The sequence below is a fragment of the Schistocerca nitens genome, chromosome 5, assembly GCF_023898315.1.
Source record: "Schistocerca nitens isolate TAMUIC-IGC-003100 chromosome 5, iqSchNite1.1, whole genome shotgun sequence".
Classification (NCBI taxonomy): Eukaryota; Metazoa; Arthropoda; class Insecta; order Orthoptera; family Acrididae; genus Schistocerca; species Schistocerca nitens.
In genome coordinates, this window is record NC_064618.1 from 321,293,437 (window position 1) to 321,319,585 (window position 26,149).

At 40.5% G+C, this 26,149-nt stretch overlaps 1 protein-coding gene across 1 annotated transcript in view; it reads right to left on the reverse strand.

Annotated features, from left to right (window-relative positions):
- LOC126259899 (threonine-rich protein-like) overlaps positions 1-8,527 on the reverse strand; it is a 45,210-nt gene extending 36,683 nt beyond the window's left edge. Inside the window, exon 1 of the mRNA XM_049956981.1 lies at positions 8,481-8,527. Coding sequence (XP_049812938.1) covers positions 8,481-8,516 — 36 coding nt within the window. The 5' untranslated portion in view covers positions 8,517-8,527. The remainder of the gene's footprint in view (positions 1-8,480) is intronic.
- Positions 8,528-26,149: the final 17,622 nt, after the last annotated feature.

Here is a 26,149-nt window from a genome sequence, read left to right on the forward strand (position 1 = left end):
ATAATTTTGATGTCTGGGGAGTTTGGTGGCCAGCGGAAGAGTTTAAACTCAGAAGAGTATTCTTGGAGCCACTCTGGACGTGTGGGGTGTCACATTGTCCTGTTGTAATCGCCCAAGTCCGTCGGAATTCAAAAAAATGGTTCAAATGGCTCTGAGCACTATGGGACTTAACTTCTGAGGTCATCAGTCGCCTAGAACTTAGAACTAATTAAACCTAACTAACCTAAGGATATCACACACATCCATGCCCGAGGCAGGATTCGAACCTGCGACCGCGACGGTCGTTCGGTTCCAGACTGCAGCGCCTAGAACCGCACGGCCACTCCGGCCGACCGTCGGAATGCACAATGAACATAACCGGATGCAGGTGGTCAGACAGGATGCTTACGTACGTGTCACCTGGCAGAGTCGTATCTAAACGTATCAGGGTCCCATGTCACTTCAACTGCACACGCTCCACACCATTACAGAGCCTTCACCAGCTTGAAGAGTCCCCTGCTGACATACAGGGCCCATTGATTCATGAGGTCTCCATACCCGTACGCATCCGTCCGCTCGATACAATTTGAAACCAGACTTGTCCGACCAGGCATCATGTTTCCAGTCATCAACAGTTCAATGTCGGTGTTGAAGAGCCCACGCGAGGCGTACGGCTTTGTGTCATGGTCATCAAGTGCACACGAGTGGGACTTCGGTTCCAAAAGCCCATATTGATGATATTTTGTTGAATGGTTCGCACCCTGACACTTGTTGATGGCCCAGCATTGAAATCTGCAGCAATTTGAGGGAGGGTTGTTCTTCTGTCACGTTGAACGATTCTCTTCAGTCGTCGTTGATCCTGTTCTTGCAGGATTTTTTTCCGGCCGCAGCAGTGTCGTAAATTGGATGTTTTACGGATTCCTGATATTCACGGTAAATTCGTGAAATGGTCATACGGGGAAATCCTCACTTCATCTATCACTTCAGCTATCTCGGAGATGCTGTGTCCCATTGCTCGTGCGCCGACTATAACATCACGTTCAATCTCACTTAAATCTTGATGACGTGCCACTGTATCAGCCGTAACCGATCTTAACAGCTGTGCCAGACACTTGTTATCTTACGTAGGCGTTGCCGAACGCAGCGCCGTATTCTGCTTGCTTGTTTATCTCTGTCTTTGAATACGCGTGGTTATACCAGTTTCTTTGGGGCTTCAGTGTGTTTATGTGAGAAATGATTATTAAACAACCCAACATGACCATTGGCATTGGAAACGAACATATATCGGGTCCACATATAGCGATGTGGAGATATTTCTAGCTGATTTCTGATAAATACTTATTTGGAATACCATCTCATTATATATCGCTGACATAAATTTTTATGTGATTGAATTTAGTGTTAACGACGCTATAGGCTTTGATGTTTGTCAAACGTCGAAATCAGAAACAAAATAGTGGGGGAGGGATTTCGAAATTGTGGCTATTTCGACAAATCTGGGTGAATTTTTGTAACGTTCATTAAGAACCACAGAACTTTTATTTGAATTTTTTTGTCTGTTACCATTTCAACGGTATTCATTCAGAAATATTAGACTCAATTTTCTTTTTCAAATGGGTATTTCAACGCTTTAATAACCATATGACAAGATTTAAAAAAATATTTTGTCTTTCATGTCGCTCTGCACTACAGAATATTCAAAGACGATTAAAATTGAAGTGTTTCGTTTTGGTACGTTTACTTGTAAGCAGTGCTTTCCAGAATCCACAAGCTATGCACCTCAAGTCAAACAAAATACCCTGGGTCAGTCTTCGGATCGCAGTCCGCCCCCGTAGCTGAGTAATCCGCACGTCTGATTGCTATGCAGTGTGCCCGGCTTCGATTCCCGGCCGGGAGGGAGATTGTGTTGTGTTGTCCTCATCATCATATCGTCATCATAGACACGCAAGTCGCCTAATGTGGCGTCAACTTAGAAGACTTGCAACTCAGCGGCCGATATGTCCCAAGTGGGGGCTCCAGGCTGTCAATGCCATCATTTTCGGATCACAGACGTTTTCGATGCCACGGAGGAGTCGAAAGAACACTGGAATGAATTTTCGGTCCAGAGCGCCAACCCAACGACGAAAGTTTCACGGCTTTATCTTCTCCGTCGGGAATGGTCAACATTCAAACACATCCGCACGGCACAAGGGAACTGTTGCTATTATCTTGAGTAAGTGGGCTTGTTATAGAGCTGCCGCGTGTGACTATGGTGCGGAAGATCAGGCATCGGGTAGAAATTAACGATTCACACCTTTAAAAGTGGTCTGATAGAGTACAAAAGTGGCACTCAGAGCTCCCTGCGATCGGATTGTCCGATTTTAATATTAACATGTAAATTCACTGTGGATGTACAACTACAGGGGTGGACAAAAACTTGGATGTGAACAACACAACAAATCTCCCACCCGGCCGGGTATCGAACCACTGAATAGCAATCAGATGTGCTGATTTCTCACATACGAAAGCGGACTGCGATCTGAAGATTGGCCAAAGATGCCTTGTTTGACTTGAGGCACATAGCTTGTGGATTCTGGAAAGCACTACTTACAAGCAAACCTACTAAAACGATACATTTCAACTTTGATCGTCTGTGAATGTGTTGTAGTGTAGAGTAAAATGAAAGACAAAATATTTTTTTTTTATATCTGGCCATATGGCTGTTAAAACGTTGAAATACCCATTTGAAAAAGAAAATTGAGTTTAACATTTCTGATTGAAAATACAACACATTTTGGAGGAAAACCGTTGGCATTCTAAACAGCTTCCACTGGTCTCTGAATGGATAATTACAAGACCTTATAGTTTTCAACGGAAACTTTTGTCATTCTTCCTGCAAAACTGTGGCAAGTTCAGGTAACTCTGATGGATGTGGATAAAGATCAACCATCCTTCTCTCCAAAGGACACCACAAAGCATCAATAACATTGAGGTCTTATATTATGACTCGAAAAAAGCTGATATGTCACAAAAGTTAGTCACTAAATGTTAATGGATCTTCATTTTCATAACGCTTTTCGGGTGTCGCGCATCATCATATAACCTGCTAAATTAATAACACATTTTTACATTACAAATGTGAACACAAGCAGAATCGTATTTGTACAGGCACAATGGTTTGTAATGAAAATTCAAAATTTTTTATAGAAATACGCATCACAGTGTATGCGGTATGTATTTCATGCCAAGATGTAGCAAAAACAAAAAGTTATTTAAAACAAGTGTTACAAGATGAAAAAATTAAAGTCAAACCCACGCATAAAATCTTAGTAACATAGTAACTGCTTTTATTTGACACTAGGTGAACCTCACAAATAAAACAGAAAATAGTACAACTGTACTGCTGAAATATGAAGAAAAATTAAGCTGGGAGCTCATCAAAAATGCTGAAAAACTATTGCTTATTACTTATTAGTTGCTCATTGATTACACTATTCGGGTTAGTACGACAATGAACATAAATTTCAATGTCTTCTAAAACGTTCATATTCCATGGGTGGAATGTTTAAAGTATGCTGAATTGGGCATAACTGGTGACCGTTTCGACAAATCGATTGCCACTTGGGCTAAGCAAATATTGTCACAAGCCTCACATCTAATCTTACAAACATCTACATGACTGAATAAACTATGGCGCAGAAAAAATCCAAGCTTTACTTCGTACGGAACCCAACGTGCACTTTAAGTTTCCTAATGGCGTTAGCTATTTGTCACACCAGGGCCCAAAATGGAAATGTGGGCGATCTTGTCTTTAAGTAACACTGTCTGCTTCACTACGTTATTAAAAATATTTTTGTAGAAATCACGAATTGTTTTTCTGCCAACCCGTTCAGTCCTCTGTTAGCCGTTACATCAGTATTACTATTCTTATGTCAATACAGTAACGTGATGCCTTGTAAGTCGAAAGTCTTCCTTGTCACAGCACGGTACTCGTATTGCATTGTGGTAAGTATCCCTGTAAAAGTTTTTGAGTTTTAATTACAAACCATTGTGCCTGTACAAACACGATTCTGTATGTGTTCACATTTGTAATGTAAAAATGTGTTATTAATTTAGCAGGTCATCTGATATTTGGTCACGTCCAACACGCGTTATCAAAATGAAGAAGATCCATTAACATTCAGTGACTACTTTCTGCGGACTATCAGCTTTTTTTTAGAATCGTAATAGAAATCATTAAAACGGTCGCACTCCTCACTCACGACTTCCAGTCGTACTTCAAATATATTGAGTCTAGTGTCTGTGAGGGGCACGGGAGATACAAAATTCATCCTCTTGCTCACAAAACCAGTCCAGGACGATGCAAACTGTATGAGCAGGGACCTCTGTCGTCTTGGAACACAGCATCAGCACTGAAAAACACCACACTGCACCATGGGGCGGCCCTATCAGCCACAATAGTCACATAAAAAATGGTTCAAATGGCTCTGAACACTATGGGACTTAACATCTGAGGTCATCAGTAGCGATCGCGCGGTTCCAGACTGTGGCGCCTAGAGCCGCTCGGCCACGCCGCCCGGCAATAGTCACATAATTCTTGGCAGTAATGGGGCCTTGCAGAGTAACCACGAGCCCCATGGAATGGCTACGTGAATCATCACTGCAGCCCCGCAATGTTTCACTTGTTAAATAAACTCGTCCAGAAGTTGGAAACAGTATGAAAGAAGACCCATTCGACCAAGTGACATACTGAAATTTATCCACGGTCCAGATTTAATGGTTTCGACACCACATTTTCCTGTTAAGGGCATTTGCATTGCTGATGAGTGGTTTTGAATTCCAGGTCGCCCAGCAGTTCTGCTTCTGGAGCTCCCTACTTGTTGTTTTTCTTCTGACAGGGTTCGCAAGTGCGGCATTCATTACTGCAGCGACTTTTGCAGCTGTCGCCCTCGTATTTTTCATCACAATCCTCTTCAGTGACCGCCCATCAGAATCTCTCAAAACACACTTTCCTCCCTGTTGTGACTTAGCGAATGACGTTCTCCTGCTTACTGTGTACACGGTATAAACGATTACATGCCTCTTGAAACACCAAACACTTCGGCTACTTTGGTTACGGAAGCGTCCACCATACGGGTACCAACAATTTCCTCGATTTCGACTCCACTTAGTTCCGACATAATGCACTCACGACTACACAGAAAACTGTTCTGAACACGACTGACACTTGCGACTTATTGAGGACGCTTGGCAGGTTTCTTTTGCGGTCAAATGCATCAACTAAACCTGCAATCTCGGCTAGCATCTGCATTTATGTTCAAGCGTGCATGTTCTGCCGTGTTTTCATAGTGTTGTCCAAAACCTCTATATGTGCTCTTATGTTATACGATGACGATAATAATAATAATAATCGTTTGGATTTCGTTATCTTTGTTCTTAACAGTTCCAGCAGACGATGTGAAGCATTGCGAATTACCAAAGCAACTTCTGATAAAATGGACTCATTTAATTGTCTCGATGATACTAGGTTTTGAAATGCGCGAGTTCTTAGAAACGAAATAAAAGTGAATGACTTCTAGATGTATAGAGCGAATACTGGCACCGTAGGGAAAGATTCCTTCATAAAAGTCTGCTTTCAGCTTACTTTTTCTTTCACCCTCCGCCCCCCCCCCACCCCTTATAAAGATAACGCAAGTAATTGCTGGCTTTGAGGTCGCAAACATTATGAAACATGGTGCTAAGCTTAACCAGGTGATATAGTGTACTGGGCCTTTGTGCCGGGATTTCCACGAAGAAGATTTGGTACTTATAACAGAAGGGCAAGAAATAGCTTGTCTAGCAAGTTATTCTCTTAAAGATGGTGTGGGGGAAATTGGAGGTGCAAATGAACAGTTATGTGCTGTTTGTGGATAATTTTCAGCGCCATCATGGCATTTGAACAAGGGTGGAAGAGTAGAATAGCTGAAAATATTTTAGAAAACGTAAGGGGAGGTGTGTGGCCACAAGCGCACAAGGCAAAATCTTTTGTATTACCAGAGTTAGTGGGACACATTGTTTAGCTTAGAGCCATTTTACAAATAGAGAATCTTGAATGACATCGCCGGCCGGAGTGGCCGTGCTGTTCTAGGCGCTACAGTCTGGAGCCGAGCGACCGCTACGGTCGCAGGTTCGAATCCTGCCTCCGGCGTGGATGTGTGTGATGTCCTTAGGTTAGTTAGGTTTATTTAGTTCTAAGTTCTAGGCGACTGATGACCTCAGAAGTTAAGTCGAATAATGCTCAGAGCCATTTGAACCATTTTTCTGAAAGACAAAAAAATGGTTCAAATGGCATGTAAGAAATGAAGACAAAAAGCTGTACAACAGTACATGACAAGGAAAGATAAGAATTATCTGTACATCTGTGTTCATGTTAGCGCTCGTTGACACCATCTAACATCACCAGTGTGACATTTTCTGCTTAAATCAGCTTACTATAAAGGGCATCCCAGGAGGAATGGTCACTATTAAGGGACATGACAGGAACGACTACACGAAGCAACAAAGTCTGGTAAACATGGGCTCTATGATGAATGCCTTAAGAGCTATGAGCTGTTCTTCATCTTCGATACTGTGAAATAACTCTCTCCTACTACTGCAAGCTCTTTGCTTTCAGTATTTTGAGTGGTGGTAGTGCGGACCAAAACCAGAAAAAAGTCTCATAAACATGGCTTCTAAAATGCATATCTTAAGAGCTATGAGCACTTCTTCATCTTCGTTACTGTAAAACATGTCTCTCCTACTGAAGAAGTCATCATAGATCTTAAGGTATGCATTTTAGAATCCATGTTTACGGGACTTTTCTTCTGGTTTTGGTACGCACTGCCTCCTCGAAAACTATGAAAAACCAAAAAGGTGAGGTAAAACAGATTTGTTTCACAGTATAGAAGATGAAATGCTCACAGTGTCAAAGTATGTATTTTAGAGCCCATATTTAAGGGAATATTTTTGCTTCGAATGATCGTTCTTGTCATATCACTGAATATTAACCATTTCTCCTGTATAATACAGAAAGAGAGATTCTGCCGCAATTTTTATTGTTCTTCGTACACCGTAACAACCCACGTCGTTTCTGAGAACTCCGAGACACACTATAAAGTTGTGCGTTCTTCAACCATGACTCCGCCAACGCTGAGCGATGAATAACGATGTTTTTGTAAAATTAGCTGAAATCAAAAATACGAAAAAAAATTTTCGCATATTACACTGGATGAAGCACGTCATTTATCTTGACATCTCTTCAACGGATCGCATAGAAAAGCATGACGTGGCTGCTGGGATTTTCGAAACAGTGGCCCACGAAGGGCGTCGTTTTCGTTTCAGAACGCGGTACAGAATTTAAAAAATCCGACTTCCACAGCTTGGGAGAGACTTCACTGCAGCAAAAAGCATAGTAGTTAGAAAAAGAAAATTCATTACTTACTTTCAGTAAAATCACACACATAAGATTATCAGTGAGTCTTTATCTCTACATCGACGTAATAACTTTGCGATTGACACTCATTTGTGTTGCAGTGAGTTCATAGAACAACTTTCAGGTTATTTTTCGATAGTTCCACGCTCCAGCACCATATGGGGAAACACGAATATCTAAATATTTCCACGAGAGCTCTTTCATTGTATTATGATGATCGTTTCTCCATGTGTTGGTGGGTGTCAACAAAATATTTTCACATTAGGAGGAGAAAATTGGTGATTTAAATTTCGTGAAAAGATTTCGTCGCATTGAGAAACGCCTTTGTTTTAGGGCTTGGCACCCCAACTCGCCCATCATACCCGTAACAATTTCTCCCTATTTCGTGATAACATGAAAGGAGCTTCCATTCTCTGAAGTTTTTCGATGCCCTTTGTCAGTCTTACGTGCTAATTATGCCACACCGCTCAGCACTGCTCCAGAAGAGGACGCACAAGCGTAGTGTGGATAGCCTTTTTAGTAGATATGCTGCGTCTTCTAAGTGTTATGTCAATTAAACGCAGTCTTTGGTTCGCCTTCTCCACAATATTTTCAATGTGATTACTTCCAGTTTGAGCTGATCACTGTTGCAGTCCCTAGGAATTTAGTAGAATCGACAACGTTCAAATTTTTGCGATTTATCGTGTAACGTAACAACTATCCGATTCTCTCTGTTTGTAAGTTTTCTTAGTAGCTGTCGGAGCGATTAGACCTCAATCAGTGAATTTCATGTTCCTGTGGTGACGCTTGCAAACGTTACTCTTATCTTAGTGCAGATCTTTGAGGTAATGCTTAAAAATATTTATATGTCATTTATTTTTCTGCTCAGTTGCACAAGTCTACACTAAATTCATTCTCTCCATGAATACTTAAAAACTTGATAGCTATAGCATTTCGTTGTGACAGACTGCTAAATTACATCGGCTTATTAAATAAAAAATAAAAGAAACGCAAAACCCTCTTTGCTGCCTCGAGGTTGTAGAATTTAAGAAGCTCCGTTGCTACCGTAATGAACAAAATAATACGTTCTTACCATAAAGATAATCCACACAGCTTTCTGCCGATCCATTGTGGAATCAATGTCTTTGAACGGAGTGAGAGTGTCGATATGTATATATATATGTGCATCTGACCTTCATATTATCAGGAAAGTTCGCAAGATACGGTTTGTATCGGAAAAAGTTGTGGCTCACAACTTTCGAGGTTAGAGGACCGCTATCAAATCGTGTTTTACTGTATGAGGAAAGACGGATCACAAGTATCTAACATTAATTAATTGGCATTTGATGCATCTGAAGCAATGCAAGCGGGCGCATACAGTGCAAGGCGTGGCTGCTCTGTTCGGTCGATGGGACTGGGATACTGTACCATCCACCATACTCCGCGGACTTAACTCCTTGTGAATTTGATTTGATTCCGAAGATGAAGAAACCACCTCGTGGCATGCGCTTCAGAACTGTTCCAGAGATTCGACAGGCAGTAGACCATTCGCACCATCAACAGAACAGGCTCTGCTAACGGTATATTACGCCTTCCACATCGCTGGCAACGGGTTCTACACAATGGTGGTGACTACTTTGAAGGACAGTAACAAGCGCAAACACGTAACCCTTTTGAAACTTCCTGGCAGATTAAAACTGTGTGCCGGACCGAGACTCGAACTCGAGACCTTTGCCTTTCGCGGGCAAGTGCTCTACCAACTGAGATACCCAAGCATGACTCACGCCCCGTCCTCACAGCTTTACTTCTGCCAGTACCTCGTCTCCTACCTTCCAAACTTTACAGAAGCTCTCCTGCGAATTTTGCAGAACTAGCACTCCTGAAAGAAAGGATATTGCGTAGACATGGCTTAGCCACAGCCTGGGGAATGTTTATAGAATGAAATTTTCACTCTACAGCGGAGTGTGCGCTGATATGAAACTTCCTGGCAGGTTAAAACTGTGTGCCGGATCGATACTCGAACTCGGGACCTTTGCCTTTCGCGGGCAAGTGCTCTACCAACTGAGATACCCAAGCACGACTCACGCCCCGTCCTCACAGCTTTACTTCTGCCAGTACCTCGTCTCCTACCTTCCAAACTTTTGTTTCCGGTTCGAAGTCATGAACCCATGGTTCATCACCTGTGACGATGTTCAACAAAAAATTGTCACAGTCTCGTAACGCGCAAGCAATTCCTCACAGATGATCCTTCGATTCTTCGTTCCTCTTTATGGTCTTATGCGAGGCGGTGAAGAACCCAGTGGGTACACACCTTTGAGTGCCCCAAATGGTGGACAAGTGTGCCAGTAGTACCAACAGAGACGTCCAGCTGAGCAGCGAGGTGTTATCGTCATCTGTCGATCACCTCGAATGAGAGTGTCCGCACGTTCCAACACTGCACAGCTGCTCGATACAATTTGAAACGAGACTCGTTCGACGAGGCAACATGTTTCCAGACAACACACGCGGGAGATCGGACAGGTCTGAAGGATCTTGTTGCGATGGTGACAGACGCCTAGCGCAACGACACATCGTGCTTTTCTTCACTGCCAGGTCTTCATCGACATTCGGGCAATCACCTGTATCTATGATGCTCTGATTTTCCGCCAAAAGAAACTCAATGACAGAGCTGTGCTTGGAATGCGCCTCCGTTACAGACGCCATTTTTAAGGGTAAGTATACTGCCGTCATCTGTCGGAACTTCATGAAACTACTTGCCTCATTTATTGACCGCCACTCGTGCATGGGATTTTGGTAGTACGAGTGCCCAATACGATAATGGCCAGCGTGCCTTTGAAATCCTCTCAACTATTGACATACAGAAGCCAAAGTTTTCCATTTAAATGGAACTTTTTTTTGAAGCGCGGCCCTGAACGAAAAGAATTCAGTGTCACTGTTTCGAAGCGGGATTGAGGCAGGGCGTGTTGCCGAAATCCAGGCTCTCGCTGAACCTGCCGGCTCAGCACCTATGCCTTGCAGTGGCTCTGCTACTACGGGTACTTCGCTGATGTGATACCAGAATTTAGGGACATTTCAACGGCGCTTGGCAGGACGTTTACATGACCTCCACCACCACAAGACCCACCCTGGTATGTGTAAAGGTCGCCAGCCGAACGGGCTGAAGAGGTCGACCAGATGGGCAATGCTGCTGCGCCCGGCAACTGTCGCTCGTGGCCTCGGAGTTTACACTGCAACTACAGTGTGGTTGTAATTAAAGTGCAGATATTCAGAGACGTCCAATAAGGGCTGTAATTACCGTACGGCAGCGAGACTTTGTAGATATTCTAATGCGGTAATGCGAAACCGATTTACGCAGAAAAAAATCTGGCTCCAATTTTTGCCACCAGCTGCAAATGTGTCATTATGAATGCAAGAAAAACGTACAGAAATGTTCCCATATATAATGGATTAGGAAGGGAACGTGGGCGTGAAAAAGGCGTAATGCTCATTTTATTATTAACCACTGCTTTCACAGTTTGTTCAATATAAGCAGCGGAGACGTCGACGAGATACTGCATCCGTAAAACGACTTGATCAACACTTGCTTGCAGCAATTCCGGTGGAATGTTAGCAACGTGTTCCTATACACTAGATGAGGCAGAGCCCGAAAACGTCGCTGGTGAACGCGTTCTTCTTGATATCCCAAGAGCCAAAAGGCACAGGGATTCTGATCAGGTGGTCTTGCAGGTCATGCCTTTGGAAAACCGTTGGAGACAACACGTTCGTGAGAGGTTGCATTAAAAATATCTTTCACTGGGCGAGACACTGAAGTGTTGCCCCATCTTGCATGAAAACAGTGATTTCCACACAGCAGTGCTTTTCTAAAACAGGTATTAGGAATTACGTGCTGTACAAGAAGTCTCGGTAACGTGCAGACGTCATGGTACACCTGACCGGCCCTCTGGGTTTTATTTTTTATTTTTAGTCGTTTTACTGCTTTGATGCGGCCCGCACGAATTCCTCTCCTGTGGCCACCTTTTCATCTCAGAGTAGCTCTTCCGACCTACATCCTCAATTATTTGATATATGTATTCCAGTCTGTGTCTTGCTCTACTGTTTTTACCCTCTAAAGTTCCCTGTAGCACCAACGAAGTTATTCCTTGATGTCTTAACACATGCCCTATCATTCTGATTGTTCTTCTTCTCATTGTTTCCCACATATTCCTTTCCTCGCCGATTCTGCAGAGAACCTCCTCATTCTTTACGTTATCAGTCCACCCAGTTTTCAACATTACTCTGTAGCACCACATCTCAGAAAGTTCGATTTCTTCTGTTCCGGCTTTCCCACAGTCCATGTATCACTTCAGGACCATTAGCGCTACCCAGGTCACTTGCTGTGCTGTCAGTTACTGCAACAGCAACCTTATCAGTAACTTCCACCGTGGTAGGATGCCCTCCTCTTTCAGTTGCCATACAAAGCTCATCCGGTTTTCCGAATTTCATTTACCCTCTTCATTAAACCTCTTAATAACATCCCACCTGTCCTCAAATCTTTCAGTTGACGATATTGCAGTTGCTGCCGTTTACATAAAACTGTTTCATTAACAATTCACAGTCTCTCGTCTCGATAGCCACATTTTTTTAAATTGTTATTTTAATACCTGTACAGCAGGTAGGCTGGCAGCAGCATTCTACGCTGCTCTTCGGCCTTAGAGAAAACAGAAAGAAGATAAATATAGACATATTGACGGGCAAAAAAACAGGAGACACAGAAATACAAAAAACACGGAGTCGTTCACACTCGACGAAAGATACACTGAAACACGTTGGCACAGCGCACAAACACTGATGATTTCGATGGCACATGTGAACGTTGGAGCGTGATGGCGAACACTAAACACAAACACGATGACACACACACGAGAAAACGGATGGCGATGATCTCCGGCGCACGAATGTCCACGTAGCGTGTGCGAGTCCGGGGACCTGCCGAAAGGGGAAGAAGGGGGAGTTGGAGGGAGAGGGGTGAACAAAGATGCCATTGGCAGAGGGGATGGTAGGAGGAGTGGAGGAATGGGGGTGGGGGAAGCCCAGGGGAGGAGTGGGGAGAAAGGTAACAGGGAGGGGAGAGAAGGGAGAGAGGGTGCCCATAGGAACAAACATGGGAAGAGGGAGGTAGGATCAAAGTTGGTAGGAGGGGTAGTTGGAGGGGAGGAGGGCATCATCAGGGAGGGGGAGCTGGCGGAAGCCACCTTGGAAGAGGGTGTGGAGAGTGGAGAGATGGAGAGCAGGTGTGACGTGGAAGTACAGGTGCGGCAGCGGACGGGGGCGGGAGACGATGGGAGAGACTAGCAGGTGAGGAGGATCGAGTTTACGGGAGGTGTAGAGGATCCGGAGGTGAGGGAAGGGAATAAGGTCGTACAGGATCCGCGTGGGGGAGGGGAGACGGATGCGATAGGCGAGGTGAAGAGCATGACGTTCTAGGATCTGAAGGGATTTGTAAAAGGTAGGGGGTGCGGAGATCCGGGCAGGGTGGGCGTAGCAAAAGATAGGGCGAATGAGGGATTTATAGGTATGGAGGATGGTGGAGGGGTCCAGACCCCAAGTACGGCCAGAAAGGAGCTTGAGGAGATAGAGGCGGGAGCGTGCCTCGGCTTGGATCGTCCGGAGGTGGGGGGTCCAGGAGAGGCGACGGTCGAGGGTGTCTATAGCCACACTGTTCACCCCAGATATGGCTTCTGAGATGGCAGCGTGTACGTCATACCGTCATAAAAACAGCGTAGAGCGCCTTGTGGCCACAAATGGAACTAATTTGTTTTCTAGCGTTAATCGGTTCCGCATTAACGATTCGCCTGTCTATCAAGTTTCGCTGCCATACAATTAAAGCTCATACTGGACCCTGTGAGTCGTTGCTCTGTAATTACAACCACCCAGTTAGACGCAGTCACCAACGCCGCCTCTGGGTTCTGAACCGACAGCCGCAGCAACCTAACTCCTTCCGCTGCCCCCTGGGCTTGTGTATGAACGGACGGGCACCCAGCTGCGTGCCGCAACCTGACGCCGCGGGCCAACCCGTGTCCGCAGAAAAATTGCGTTCGGTGCCGGTGCGTTCAGTGCCGGTACGCCGCCAGCGAGTCAGCGCGTTCCCGCTTAAGAAGCTCGCCCTCCAGCTGCGTATAAGGAGCGCGGCAAGCCGCGTGCGTCGTCCGCCGCGCCGAACAGAAGTGCAGGGGTCGGACCAAAATATAGAAACATGCTTGAACACAAGTGCAGACGCTGGACAAGCCTGCATTTTGCGATGTTGTATATTACTGACTCCATGCGGAGTGAATAGCAAGGTAACCCGGGAGCCACCCTACTTTTTGTGTTCTTGATGCTCTGACTGATTTCGCACACAGCGCACCTGGCTCGTTCACTGTTTCGGCTCGCAGTTCGAGCTGAATCTTTGACTCATTGCTCTCCATCTGAGTTCGGCTCACTGTGGATGTTGTTCTTTCTAAAAATGACGGTATGTGCATTAAATTTTATATACAGTGAAGAGCCAAAGAAACTGGTACACCTGCCTAATATGGTATAGGGTCACCGTGAGCACGCGAAAGGGCCGCAACATGACATGGCACGGACTCAACTAATGTCTGACGTAGTGCTGAAGTGAACTGACACCATGAATCCTGCAGGGCTGTCCATAATTCTATAAGAGTAAGAGGGGGTGGAGATCTCTTCTGAACAGCACGTTGCAAAGCACCCCAGATGTGCTCAGTAATGTTCATACCTGGGGAGTTTGTTGGACAGTAGAACTGTTTAAACTCAGAAGAGTAATCCTGGGGCCACTCTGTAGAAATTCAGGTTGGATGGTTTGTGGGGGCTAAAGGGACCAGACTGCTACGGTCATCGGTCCAGAAATTCAGGACATGTGGTGTGTCGCATTGTCCTGTTGGAATTTCCCCATGGACATGAATGGATGTAGGTGATCAGACACGATGCTTACGTACATGTCACTTGTCATAGTCGTATCAAGACGCGTTATGGGTCCCATATCACTCCAACTGCACACGCACCACACCATTCCACAGCGTGCACCAGCTTGAACAGTCTCCTGCTGACACGCAGGGTCCATAGATTGATGACGTTGTATCCATACCCGACACGTCCAGCTGCTCGATACAATTTGAAACGAGACTCGTTCGACGAGGCAACATGTTTCCAGACAACAACAGTCCAACGTCAGTGTTGACGGTCCCAGGCAAGGCGTAAACCTTTGTGTCGTGCAGTCATCAAGGGTACACTAGTGGGCCTTCGGCTCTGAAACACCATATCGATGATGTTCCGTTGAATGGTTCGCACCCTGATACTTTTTGATGGCCGAGCATTGAAATCTGCAGCACTTTGAGGAAGGGTTGCACTTCAGTCACGTTGAACGCTTCTCTTCAGTCGTCATTTGTCCCGTTCTTGCAGGATATTTTTCCGGCCGCAGCGATGTCGGAAATTAGACGTTCTACCGGGTTCCTTTTGTTCACGGTACACTCGTGAAATGGTCGTACGGAAAAATCTCCACTTCATTGCTACCTCGAAGATGCTGTGTCCTATCGCTCGTGCGCCGCCTATAACACCACGTTCAAACTCACTTAAACTTGATAACTTGTCATTGTAGCAGCTGATCTAACAACTGCGCTAGACACTAGTCGTTGTATATGGACGTTGTCGACCGCAGCGCCGTATTATGTCTGTTTATATATCTTTTTATTGGAATACGCATGCCTGTGCCAATTTCTTTGGCGCTTCAATGTATATATATTAGAGAATTTATAGATTATGGAACACACTATGTTTTCTTTTGTTCTAATTTGAATTTTTTACTATTTAAAGAATGCATCTTAATAGTAAGCATTTTAATTGTTCCATATAAAGTATTTTACAAAGCTTGAGGACATGTCAGTTTTGTTGCCTTCGCATACTAGAGTTTAAAGTAATATTGCATATCGTTTTATCAGACTGGATAAAAAATTCCATTACTACCAGTATTAGCTTCCTGTTCTTCTGGCTGCTCATGAAACCTGTAAACGTGTCTAAATTTCAAGCATCCAACATTATGTTCGAACGTTGTGTCTCAGGGAGCCCATCGAGATCACAGTCAGTCGACGATTCTTCTGCATAAAGTCGAGAAATTGTTTATCACAAATCCCCTTCACTCATATCTGCTTCCATTTGAGGTAAAACTCTCAGGTCAGGAAACTAAAGCTAGTCTCAATCTGTTCCCAACCTGACATTATCATTTGATTGCCAACCAGATCCTGATTCTGTTTCTTCTTTGACACTCTTAGTCCCAACCGATTTCCATTTGCGACGACACATATGTAAATCTGTCGATGATATAATGCTGACTATATTAAATAAAATTATTAATTTGTACTATGTGCATCTATAATTTCTTAAATACTTTTTAATAAAACAAACATTATTTATATTCTGCATCTTTATTCTGGTTGTGAACATATTTATTCCTCAAAATAGTCACCGTGGTGACGAACCCATTTCTTCGAACGAGAGACCAGTTTGTTGATACTGTCACTGTGGAATATTTGACTTTGCTAATAGAACCACAAGTCCTGGAAGCAGATGAAAATCAAACTGGGCCAAGTCGGGACAGTGAACCCAAGGTGTTGGGCTGTTGCAGATGTCGCAGAGCTCATGTGTGTTGTGGTACTGTCATGTTGAACGGAATAGTGCTCCCTGTGTGGACGACCTCCTAGAATTCCAAACTCGATTACAGTACGCTGTTTCTCATACACTGACAGTTACGTCACACACCGCCATATTACTTACTGCACTTCGGATTCCTCTAGTGGCAGAGGGCTACGATGATACAGACATGAAGAATAAAGACTGCTAATAACGTTTTTTCCACAAAAGAATTCGAAGGCATTAGTTTTCAGCACACCCCCCTAAATAAAGAAGCTCTACTCTTCTCCGGAGGCTATGTCTTGCTATGACAGCGTGAAACTGTAGAAAGACTAGACACTGTCAGCACGCTAATGGGCCAGGCACACTTAACTCTTATGAAACTGATATTACTGCTCCGTTTCAAGTTTCATTGGGAGTCAAATTCACCTATGTTGTTTGCGAAACATCAGATTGTCGTATAACTGTTAATTCGTTTGTCTTCTTTGAGGGTACTGATAATTTTTCTTGAGATTCCGCTTACTTAAGGAAAACGGTACCAAAAGTTGATATAGAGGTGCAGAACTGAATGCAGGTCTGGATGGACACAGTCCAACTCGTTCCTCTTCTATCAGAACTACCAAAAGACTTCGCACAACTTGAGATTTATCTACGAAAAGGTGAATTCGGAATAAGATTATTAGCAAAGAAGTAGTGAACTAGTCGTTAGTGCAACTGTAGCAACAAATCTGCAGCCAGCTCTCGTGCACTGAAAATGTACACATTTTTCCTCCTGCTGAGGGTAAATATCAGGTAAATATCTAATTTGCATCATATCATTTCATCAAGATTTGTTATAAGTGCCTATTTTGTATTTTAATACACTAAAATATAGGGAAAAAGTATAGGGATACATGAAACTAGTGCATAATTTTACTCAAATCTGATAAAATGTTTGTAAATAATGATTTTCATCAATTACTACCAAGACTTGATTATTGTTGTATGAAAACATGTTATTCTGAAAAATATTCATCACAGATACCTCTGAAATACGAACAGATGCACTTGAGCCTGAGTCCATTTATTAAATTTTGAATTATATTAATAAAATTTGAGTATTAATTTCTGTAATCTAAATTCATTGATAAATATAGCTCTTTTTCTGACCAGCCTTCTTGAAATTTCTTATAATTTATTTAGATAATTTATTAAATAGTTCTGTAACTTCCTTAAGAGTGTGTCTAAAGCAGCTTGGATATATATAATGAAATGTGTATTCTACAAAAACTCATAAATGAAATAAAAAAATACATAGTAGAAATGCTTGTGACAATAAAAAAGGTAAGATTGTAAATATTTCATATATACAGTTATCTAGCACACAGCAACAAGATAGGAGATTAATTTATTTACATAAATTTTTATTTCGTATAGGGAAAAATGAAGCTAGTGCATAATTTCATAATTTTACTTAAATCTGATATAAATGTTTCTAAATAAAATGGAGGTTACCAAAAAGTTAAAAAATGTGAATTGGAGAAGTCAGTTTGTAATTTTAACTTTCACATTTTTGTAAGGAATGTGGTAAGAACTGTTATAAAAATGTTTAATAATAAGGAAATTCTTTGTGCATGTGGAAAACTTATTTTGGATAACTATTATTGAAGCTTTTAAAAACAGTTTCGAATGATGAACAGTCTAAGCTACTGGTATCTATCTGAACCACGAAATGTATTAATTGCCAAGAAAATAACGATATTATTTGTTTTTACTTAAAATATACTTTTAGGGACAAACTCTCAAGCAGACGCAAGATTTGTCAATCATATGATAGGAGCAAAAGAAAAATTGTGTGTAAATATGGAAAATTAATAACTGAAAATGATCTCAAAATACATCTATTCTCAGCCAGAAATATAGAATTAACTGAAAATGAAATTTAAATAATCATAACATTTTGCTGTTTTATGAAACCCTCATTTTCCAAAAAGCTCATAAAACTTTATGTATATTTTAAGAGGGCCCATTGAGACGATTTACTCTCTCTCAACTTTTTAATCATTGCAGGAGAAATAATTTAACTAGGTACAGAAGATTAAAGAAACATTTAATTACAAAACCATGGTCTGGCACACAGTTTTAATCTGCCAGGAAGTTTCATTTTTTAATTAGTTTAATTATATCACATAATTTAGCTGCCCCTACAAGGAGTCTCAATAACATCAATGTAATTGAGCTCAAACATTTAGCTAAAAGTCTTGGTATTACAGGCTGCTACAAATCGAAGAAATCACAGTTAATTAGCTCAGTTGTGGTACAGGAATTTTCATCGCATTCAAAATTATTCCAAAAGAGTGGATCAAGGCCATAACTTGTACCTAATATAAATTATTTTTACAGATTTGACGATGATGTCTGTTGAAAAACTCCACCGCTGAGATAAGGAAAAAATAGTGAGACAACAATAAATTCATCTATTCAGTAGAAAACTATTTAAGAAAGGAAAGAGGACAAACGACCTAAAAAGGATTTATTTGAGATTAAAGAAATAAAATCCAAATTTAATGAAAAATATAAAGATTTGTCTGTTGACTATAAATTTTCTTCAATTATACTAATATTAGTAACCTTGATACCGCTATTATTATGTAGCAACAACACTCAATTCTATGGTGCAACTAGCAAAAAAGAGAACTAATTTTAGAGAAGGAAATAAGTTGAATATAACAGTTGAATATCCAATAATGTGTTTTTCCTCTTAGTACAGGATGTAAGGCAACATATATAAACATTCTGTTCAAGTTTTGTGCAATAAAATCGGAAACATATTATTGTCTGATGTGTCTACTGATCTCACACATACCAAGTTCAGTATTCAGATGTTACCAGTTCCTAGAGGCAGAGATGAAACAGGTAAAAAATAATAAAGTTAGGTGATGATATAAAGGCTGAAAGGTTTTTCACAAGAATTAATAATATTGGCAATCTTTGTGGTCCTAGAGCAGTACTAGTGGCATTAACATATCATACAAATGTTGTTTTAGGAAGAGAACTAACAACAAATAAGATTAAGAAAATTAGAGAAGGAATAACTACAAGTTACCGAAAGAGTTAACCTGGATATTATGCAACCAATTAGTTGAATATAGTGAAGAAGGAAGTTCTACTCCAGATGATATTAAAAACGTTGAGCAACTGCTAAATATCTAAATAAATATTGTATGTGCTGAGAATTTCTGTTCAGTTATCTATTGTGGTCCTGAGAAAGCAATAAGGATACATCTGTATAAAAATCACAACCATTTGGATGTAATTAACAGTATCTCAGCATTCTTAGAATCATCATATGATTGTAGTTTATGTAATAAACCATATAACAGCAAGAATAAGCACAGTTGTAAAATAGAGAGGAAAGTCTCTATACTTGCAATGCTACAGAACACATACTGTGAAAAATAAGTTACATTATGAAAACTGTAATAGATACTGTTGTAATAAAGCATGGAATGCTTAAGAAAAAAACCAAGAAGTTCATGATACAGCTTATAAAACTAAAGAAGTAAGCACATTTGTTTCAGATTTAAGGAGCAGAAATGTGGGTTTGAATTATATAGAAACTGTAAACATTAAAACTCTAAATGTTAAACGAAAGGTAAATGCCCCGAGTTCGAGTCTTGGTCCAGCACACAGTTTTAATCCGCCAGGAAGTTACATATCAGTGCACACTCCACTGCAGATTGAAAACCTCATTCTGAAAATACAAGTTGCAAAAAGGCCGTGTATGTGAAAGAATTTTGTAGTCATTGGTTGTCAAATGATAATAAAGATGGTTGTGATTTTAGTGGAATATTGAAAGATTATTATGTTTTCCAGCGCTGGGAATGTTATAAAATAGTTACAGAAAAACAGTTTAAATGTTGTGGGAATGGAATACCAAAGAGAGTTCCTTGTACCTATACAGAAAGGTACATGTGTTTTGAGTATGAACCTATAGACAAAATTGATATACATATTTCAAATCTAATAGTAGTTACAATTTTAATGGTGATACTGCTTATAAATATAAGACAAATAATGAATTTTGTAGGTTGATGAATTATACATTTATAGCTCATGATGCCAAATAAAATAAAACTGTATACTACCAGCACAGGAACTAAATGGATGTTATTGAAGATTAAACATTCAGAACTATAAACTAAATATAGCAGCAATTTTGTACAAAGCCTTCTTAACACTTTCCAAAAACATATCATTTGAAAGAATTGAGGAAAGGTTTCTAGCTACATTCAATGAATACCTGGGAAAATGAAAACTGCATAGGACAAATTCCTGAATCGAAAATTATTGTGTTGGAACTATGAATCCAAAAGGAAGAGAAGTGCTTCTCAAATGGTATAGTCAAAAAGTTAGTTATTTGTTCCTTATAAGAAATTAACTAGTATGGTAATTCTGATGTTGACATATTGACAAGATGTTGCTTAGATCTTGGGAAAGAATTCATGGAGATTGCTGATATTCATCCATTCTTTTATTTAACAATTACTGGAATTTGTATGGCTATGTATCGCCTAAAGAACAACTAAAATTATTGTAAAAATCATAGAATGGTTTAATAGTTTAAAGGATATTAATATTCATCATGCTCTTAATGGTGGTGAAGTAAATATAGATGGAACTAAAGCAGACTGCTTTGATAAAGAAACCAATACTGTTTTTCAATACCATGTTTCTTTTTGACCTAGCTGTAAAAAATGTTTTGAAGGTGACACTACTAACAGGATGAATAAAGAAACAAGTAGTGAAATAAAAAATGTTGGATATAATTTTATGGAGATGTGGGAATGTTACTGGCTTAACTCAGCAGTCTATAAAAGCTTAAGAAATTAGAACAGTTATCTGAAGCTGTGAAACCCTCGAATCCAAGAGATGCTGAACTAACACAAAAAATTAAGAGCTAAAGCAGATAGTGTTAAAAAAATATAGATGCATATGATCTTTATCCAACTGTGCAATAGTATGATTATTACTGTCAGTGAAACCCTAGAAAATACACCAAGATATTACATTAAAATTGGTATTGGCACCTAGAGGATTGTATTGTGCTGTTTTGCCAATATGAATAAAGATTGATAAAAACGAAAAACTGTTATTTCCCTTATGTGACACATGTGGAGAGGAGGAATTAAATAAATGTCACAATGATGGCAAACGAAGTTTTATTGGAACCTGGAGAACTGATGAAGTACATGCAGCTGTAGAAAAAGGTACAAAATTTTAGATTGTCATGAAGTATGAGATTTTAGAAGTAGGAGCAACATGTTAAAAATTTTTGATGAAAGACTTTAGGAAAATAAAATTAGAAGCAGACCTTACAATTTTGGAAGTAATGAGATGTATATAAAGTATGTGAAAGAAGAATTAGTCTGCCTGAATTCATTGTGGGGAAAAATTAGACAACAGTAAAATATCAGCCAAACTGAGTGTGTGATAGATTTACAACAATTTTATGAGATACTATTAGATGATTGATTAGATGATATAGACATAAATTTTATTAATGAGCATATGGTACATATGAAGTACGATTTCAATGGTTATTATGTAGAAAACAATACTGCTGCAAATGTTCTTGCATTATATGATATTTTAGGTAAGTTAGGAAAGTGCTTGATATTAACAGTGTAGTACAGATTGATAGTGGTGCAAATACTGTGGAAACAGGTTGTATGATAGGTAAATGGATTACAGATTGGGCTTCAAATGGATCTAAAGTTATTAGTTTAAGAAGAACAATAAAAGCACAGAGATGAAAGTCAAGGGGTTCACCTTAAACTTTTAAAATATTCAAAAGTTGAATGGTGAACCTATGATAACATTAATTGGGAGTGAAGCGAAGGAAAAGATACAATTAAAGTACAATCAGATTATGAGAGATATAGACACTAACAAGTTAGCAAAAGAAACCTCATTTTCGTCTGATAAAAGAGTAGTTCTAGAAAACTGTGATGTAGTGCCTTATGGAGATGAAGAGTAATTTATTATTTAATAAATTTTATCATATTAAAACTAAAATAAGTTTTCTGTATCTTTTTATGTAGAAATAAGATCTACATTGGCTATTTCATTATAACAATACAATAAATTTATTAGTTCCTTTTTATTGTATTGTCTGTTTTCTAAATCTCCCAATTTAGATTTTTTTTGGTTATTGAGTAAGAAATGCTGAAAAATAATATATAAGGTATAATGTAGTTCTTTTATATTTTTGGTAAATGATAATTATTAAGTTGATAATTTTCTATTTTTTACAGTTACGAAAATAGAGAATTTGACTTCTCTATTTCTTCTCATCTTTCTATATCAGTTTCCTCAATTGTCTCTTCTCCTCCATAAGCAGTATGTTTCATACTACTCAAATGTTCTGTAACTGAAGATGGTTTACAATAATATTTGAAGTTATTACATTTAACTCTTTTCTATTTGTTTTAGTATTTGTTTCAACAAAAATATTTTGTCAAATTTAATTTCTTCCCATATATTAGTCATATTCATCCTTACTTAGAAGATTAATAAATTTTAATCTTAATAAAATTTTTGTCATTATAAATAGAGGTTCTGATAAAGAAGCTCAGTAACACAAACAGTTCTACTCTCCCTGAGAACATTATTAAAATGGAAGTGAATAATTTATATTACATTACTGTCTTGAGTATCTAAAAACTAGATATGTTTAAAAAATTTATATGGAGCTTGATAACAAATTTAAAATTATTTCGCTAAACAGATACTTGAAATTAATTAGTGGTCTTTCAGTTTTTTGAAGATGGAAATATTAAACTGAGTTGTAGTGGAAGGCAGAACCTTAAAAATAATGTTAATGAATTTCGTGTTATTGAGTTTTTAATTTAATTTCGTTTCAGATTTTTCTATATATATTTTCTGAGTTGTTTCAGTTTGTGGTTGCTTGAAAAGAATGTTAACGAAACAACCTCCAAGTGCACTCAACCTGTCCACTTCATAGTTGTGGTGGATGCTGGAGAACATCCCAACCAAATTTGATTTTCTCATGAACAGGAGCAGCAATATGGGGGCGCTACGCAGCTTAATGTAAATTTTAATGTAGGCTGCAACTTCACAGTAGTCCAATGTTCTTCAAAGCCACCAATAACATACCATGTATATCCCAGAACACTGTCGCAAGCACTTTTCTAGCAGACTCAATCAGTTGAATTTTTTCGTTCTGGGGAACCAGTATGTTTCCAGTCCATAGAGGCCAGCACGTGTCCGAGGACGTAGTGATACGCCCACGACTCATCACCAGTAAGGATTCCTTGCAGAAAGTCATGTCCTTCTGGGGGTAACGCATTAAGTGACCGAAGCTTGTCATCGTTCGCTAGCCCTCGTCGTTATCTGTCAGGTTCTTAGGCACCCAGCTAGCATTAACTTTACGAATTTCCAGCGTGGCATAAACGATGTCGTACACCGCACCATATCAAATGTTGAACTACTGCGATAAGGCTCGCAGTCGTACATACCGGTCGTTCAAAATTGCTGCTGCGTTGATTCCGACATACTGTGGGGTTTGCAGCCGTCACCAATCTCATTGAACTTGGCGAATCACTAAGGTTCAAGCTGCCGTCTTGGAAGAATGCACACCACCCGGAGATATTGCTACGGTACATACAGTCGTCCCCAAACACGTCACACATTTCCCTGTGAATTTCATTCGGTTTATGCCCTTTGGCCCACAAACAGAGAACTACACTTTTTTGTTCTTTACAAGTTGACGACAGTGAGATGCGCGCCATATTTGTTTCGTAGCTCAGGCGTCCCTTTCCAGAGCTGCACATGGAAACAAAATATCCTCTGTAGCGCAAATTTGAAACTAACTCGTCGTCAAATTTCAAAATTTCATCTGTAGTTCCAAGGGAGAAAGAATTATTGTGAGTTACTTTCCGATTCTCCCTCGTATCTACTGAATGTTTCGCCTCTTTACCTCGGGGTCGTAGTAATACGACCATCACTCGTCTATGGCGATCAGCGCTAAAGAAGAGATCTGGACAGACGTGACACAGATAGAACATTTCAACTACTGCCCCCAATCGGTGAGATTTCTAAATCGGTGTACGCTTTCGCTGAACCCAGTGGGTGGTGACATTTTACATGTTTTGTATGTCGTGCAAGATGTTGATAACTGAGAGATTGAAAATAATTTTCACTTTTTCGACTACCGCCTCGATTGTGTTATGCCGATCTTCAAGCACCAGGGCACCATCTTCCCTTACCTTCTGATTTCCGATTTTTCACAGAGAGATGGCCTGCCAATTTGTTCTTCGTAATTCACACTTGTTTGACGACACTGGTAGCATCAGCGCCACCTAACAACTTTGACGTATGATGATACATTGTCCCCGCACACTTCGGAATGGACCACTGGAGGACTGTACCCTTCAAATGCAAAACACGATAATCCTCTGTATCAATGGGCTGCGCCGATATGTTCTGGATCCTACAGCGCCGTCCTAAGGTACGGCGGGAGGCGATTTCGTTGTGTAAGATTTCAACGAGTACAAGAACTGCTGACACGTACCTGTAAATTAATGACCTGTCCTATATAATACACCTGTGGTCTCAGGAACGCCAGAGTGTTCGGCCAGAGAGCTGGGTGGTCTCTGCAACAAAAAAAACTAAGTGAAGAGATCAACAACGAATTTCAACGGATGTCATGTAGCGTCCTCTACGACTAAATACAAAGAACAATAATGAACAAAACGCAAAGAAAGATAGCATCTTTTATTAGTAATCAAAACGTCCTCCGTCCCTACTTCGAAACCCACCACCGCTTAAATTTTTATTAATAATCAGCATTGGCGGCCAGAGACTTCCGGCATAAGAAGTTCTGCCAACGGCCTAGTCAGAGAGAGCCAAGGAGCGGACAGATGTTCAGGGCAATGTTCAGGGCACTCTGTTGTTCTTGGGGTGTGAAACTGCCCCTAAAGACAGAACAGCCAGCAAAGACCAACGGCATGAGGATGCAGAAGACAATGGAACCACAGCATTAAAGACACATAACGTGAATCCACAGGACATGTGGCCTGTAATTGAGAAAGTGTCATGATGATCTCTCCATTGGCAAAATATTTCGGAATAGTCCCCCATTCGGATCTCCGGGAATGAACTGCCAAGGGGAGATGACCATGAGAAAATGATTGAATAACCAAAGAAATGTAAACGTTTTACGATGCGGGGCCTGAAATATCAGAAGCTTCAGTGTGGTAAGGAAGCTAGAAAATCTGAAAAGGGAAATACAAAGGCTCAATCTAAAGGTAGTAGGGGTCAGTAAAATGGAAAGAAGATAAGGATTTCCGGTCAGATGAGTATAGGATAATATCAACATCAGGAGAAAATATAACGGGAATAGGGTTTGTTATGAATAGGAAGGTAGGGCAGAGAATGTGTTATTGTGGACAGTTCAGTGATAGGGTTCTTCTTATTAGAATCAACAGCAAACCAACAATGATAACGATAGTTCAGGTATACATGCCGACGTCGCAAGCTGAAGATGAAGAGATAGAGAAAGTATATGAGAATACTGAAAGAGTAGTGCAGCATGTAATGGGAGATGAAAATGTAATGCAATTGTAGGGGAAGGAGTAGAAGAAATGGTTACAGGGAAGTATGAGTTTGGGAGAAGGAATGAAAGAGGAGAAAGACTAATTGAGTTCTGTAATAAATTTCAGCTAGTAATAGCGAACACTATGTTCGAGAATCACAAGAGGAAGAGGTATACTTGGAAAATGCCGGTAGATACTGAAGATCCAAATTAGATTACATCATGGCCAGGCAGAGATTCCGAAATCAGATGCTGATTTGTAAGGCGTAGCCAGGAGCACATATAGACTCAGATCACAATGTAGTAGTGATGAAGGTAGGATGAAGTTTATGAGATTATTTAGGAAGAATCAATAAGCAAAGAACTGGGATACAGAAGTACTAAGGAACGACGAGATACGCTTGAAGTTCTCTAACGCTATAGATGCAGCAATAAGGAATTGTTCAGCAGGCAGTACAGTTCAAGAAGGACGGAGATCTCTAAAAAGAGCAATCAGAGAAGTCGGA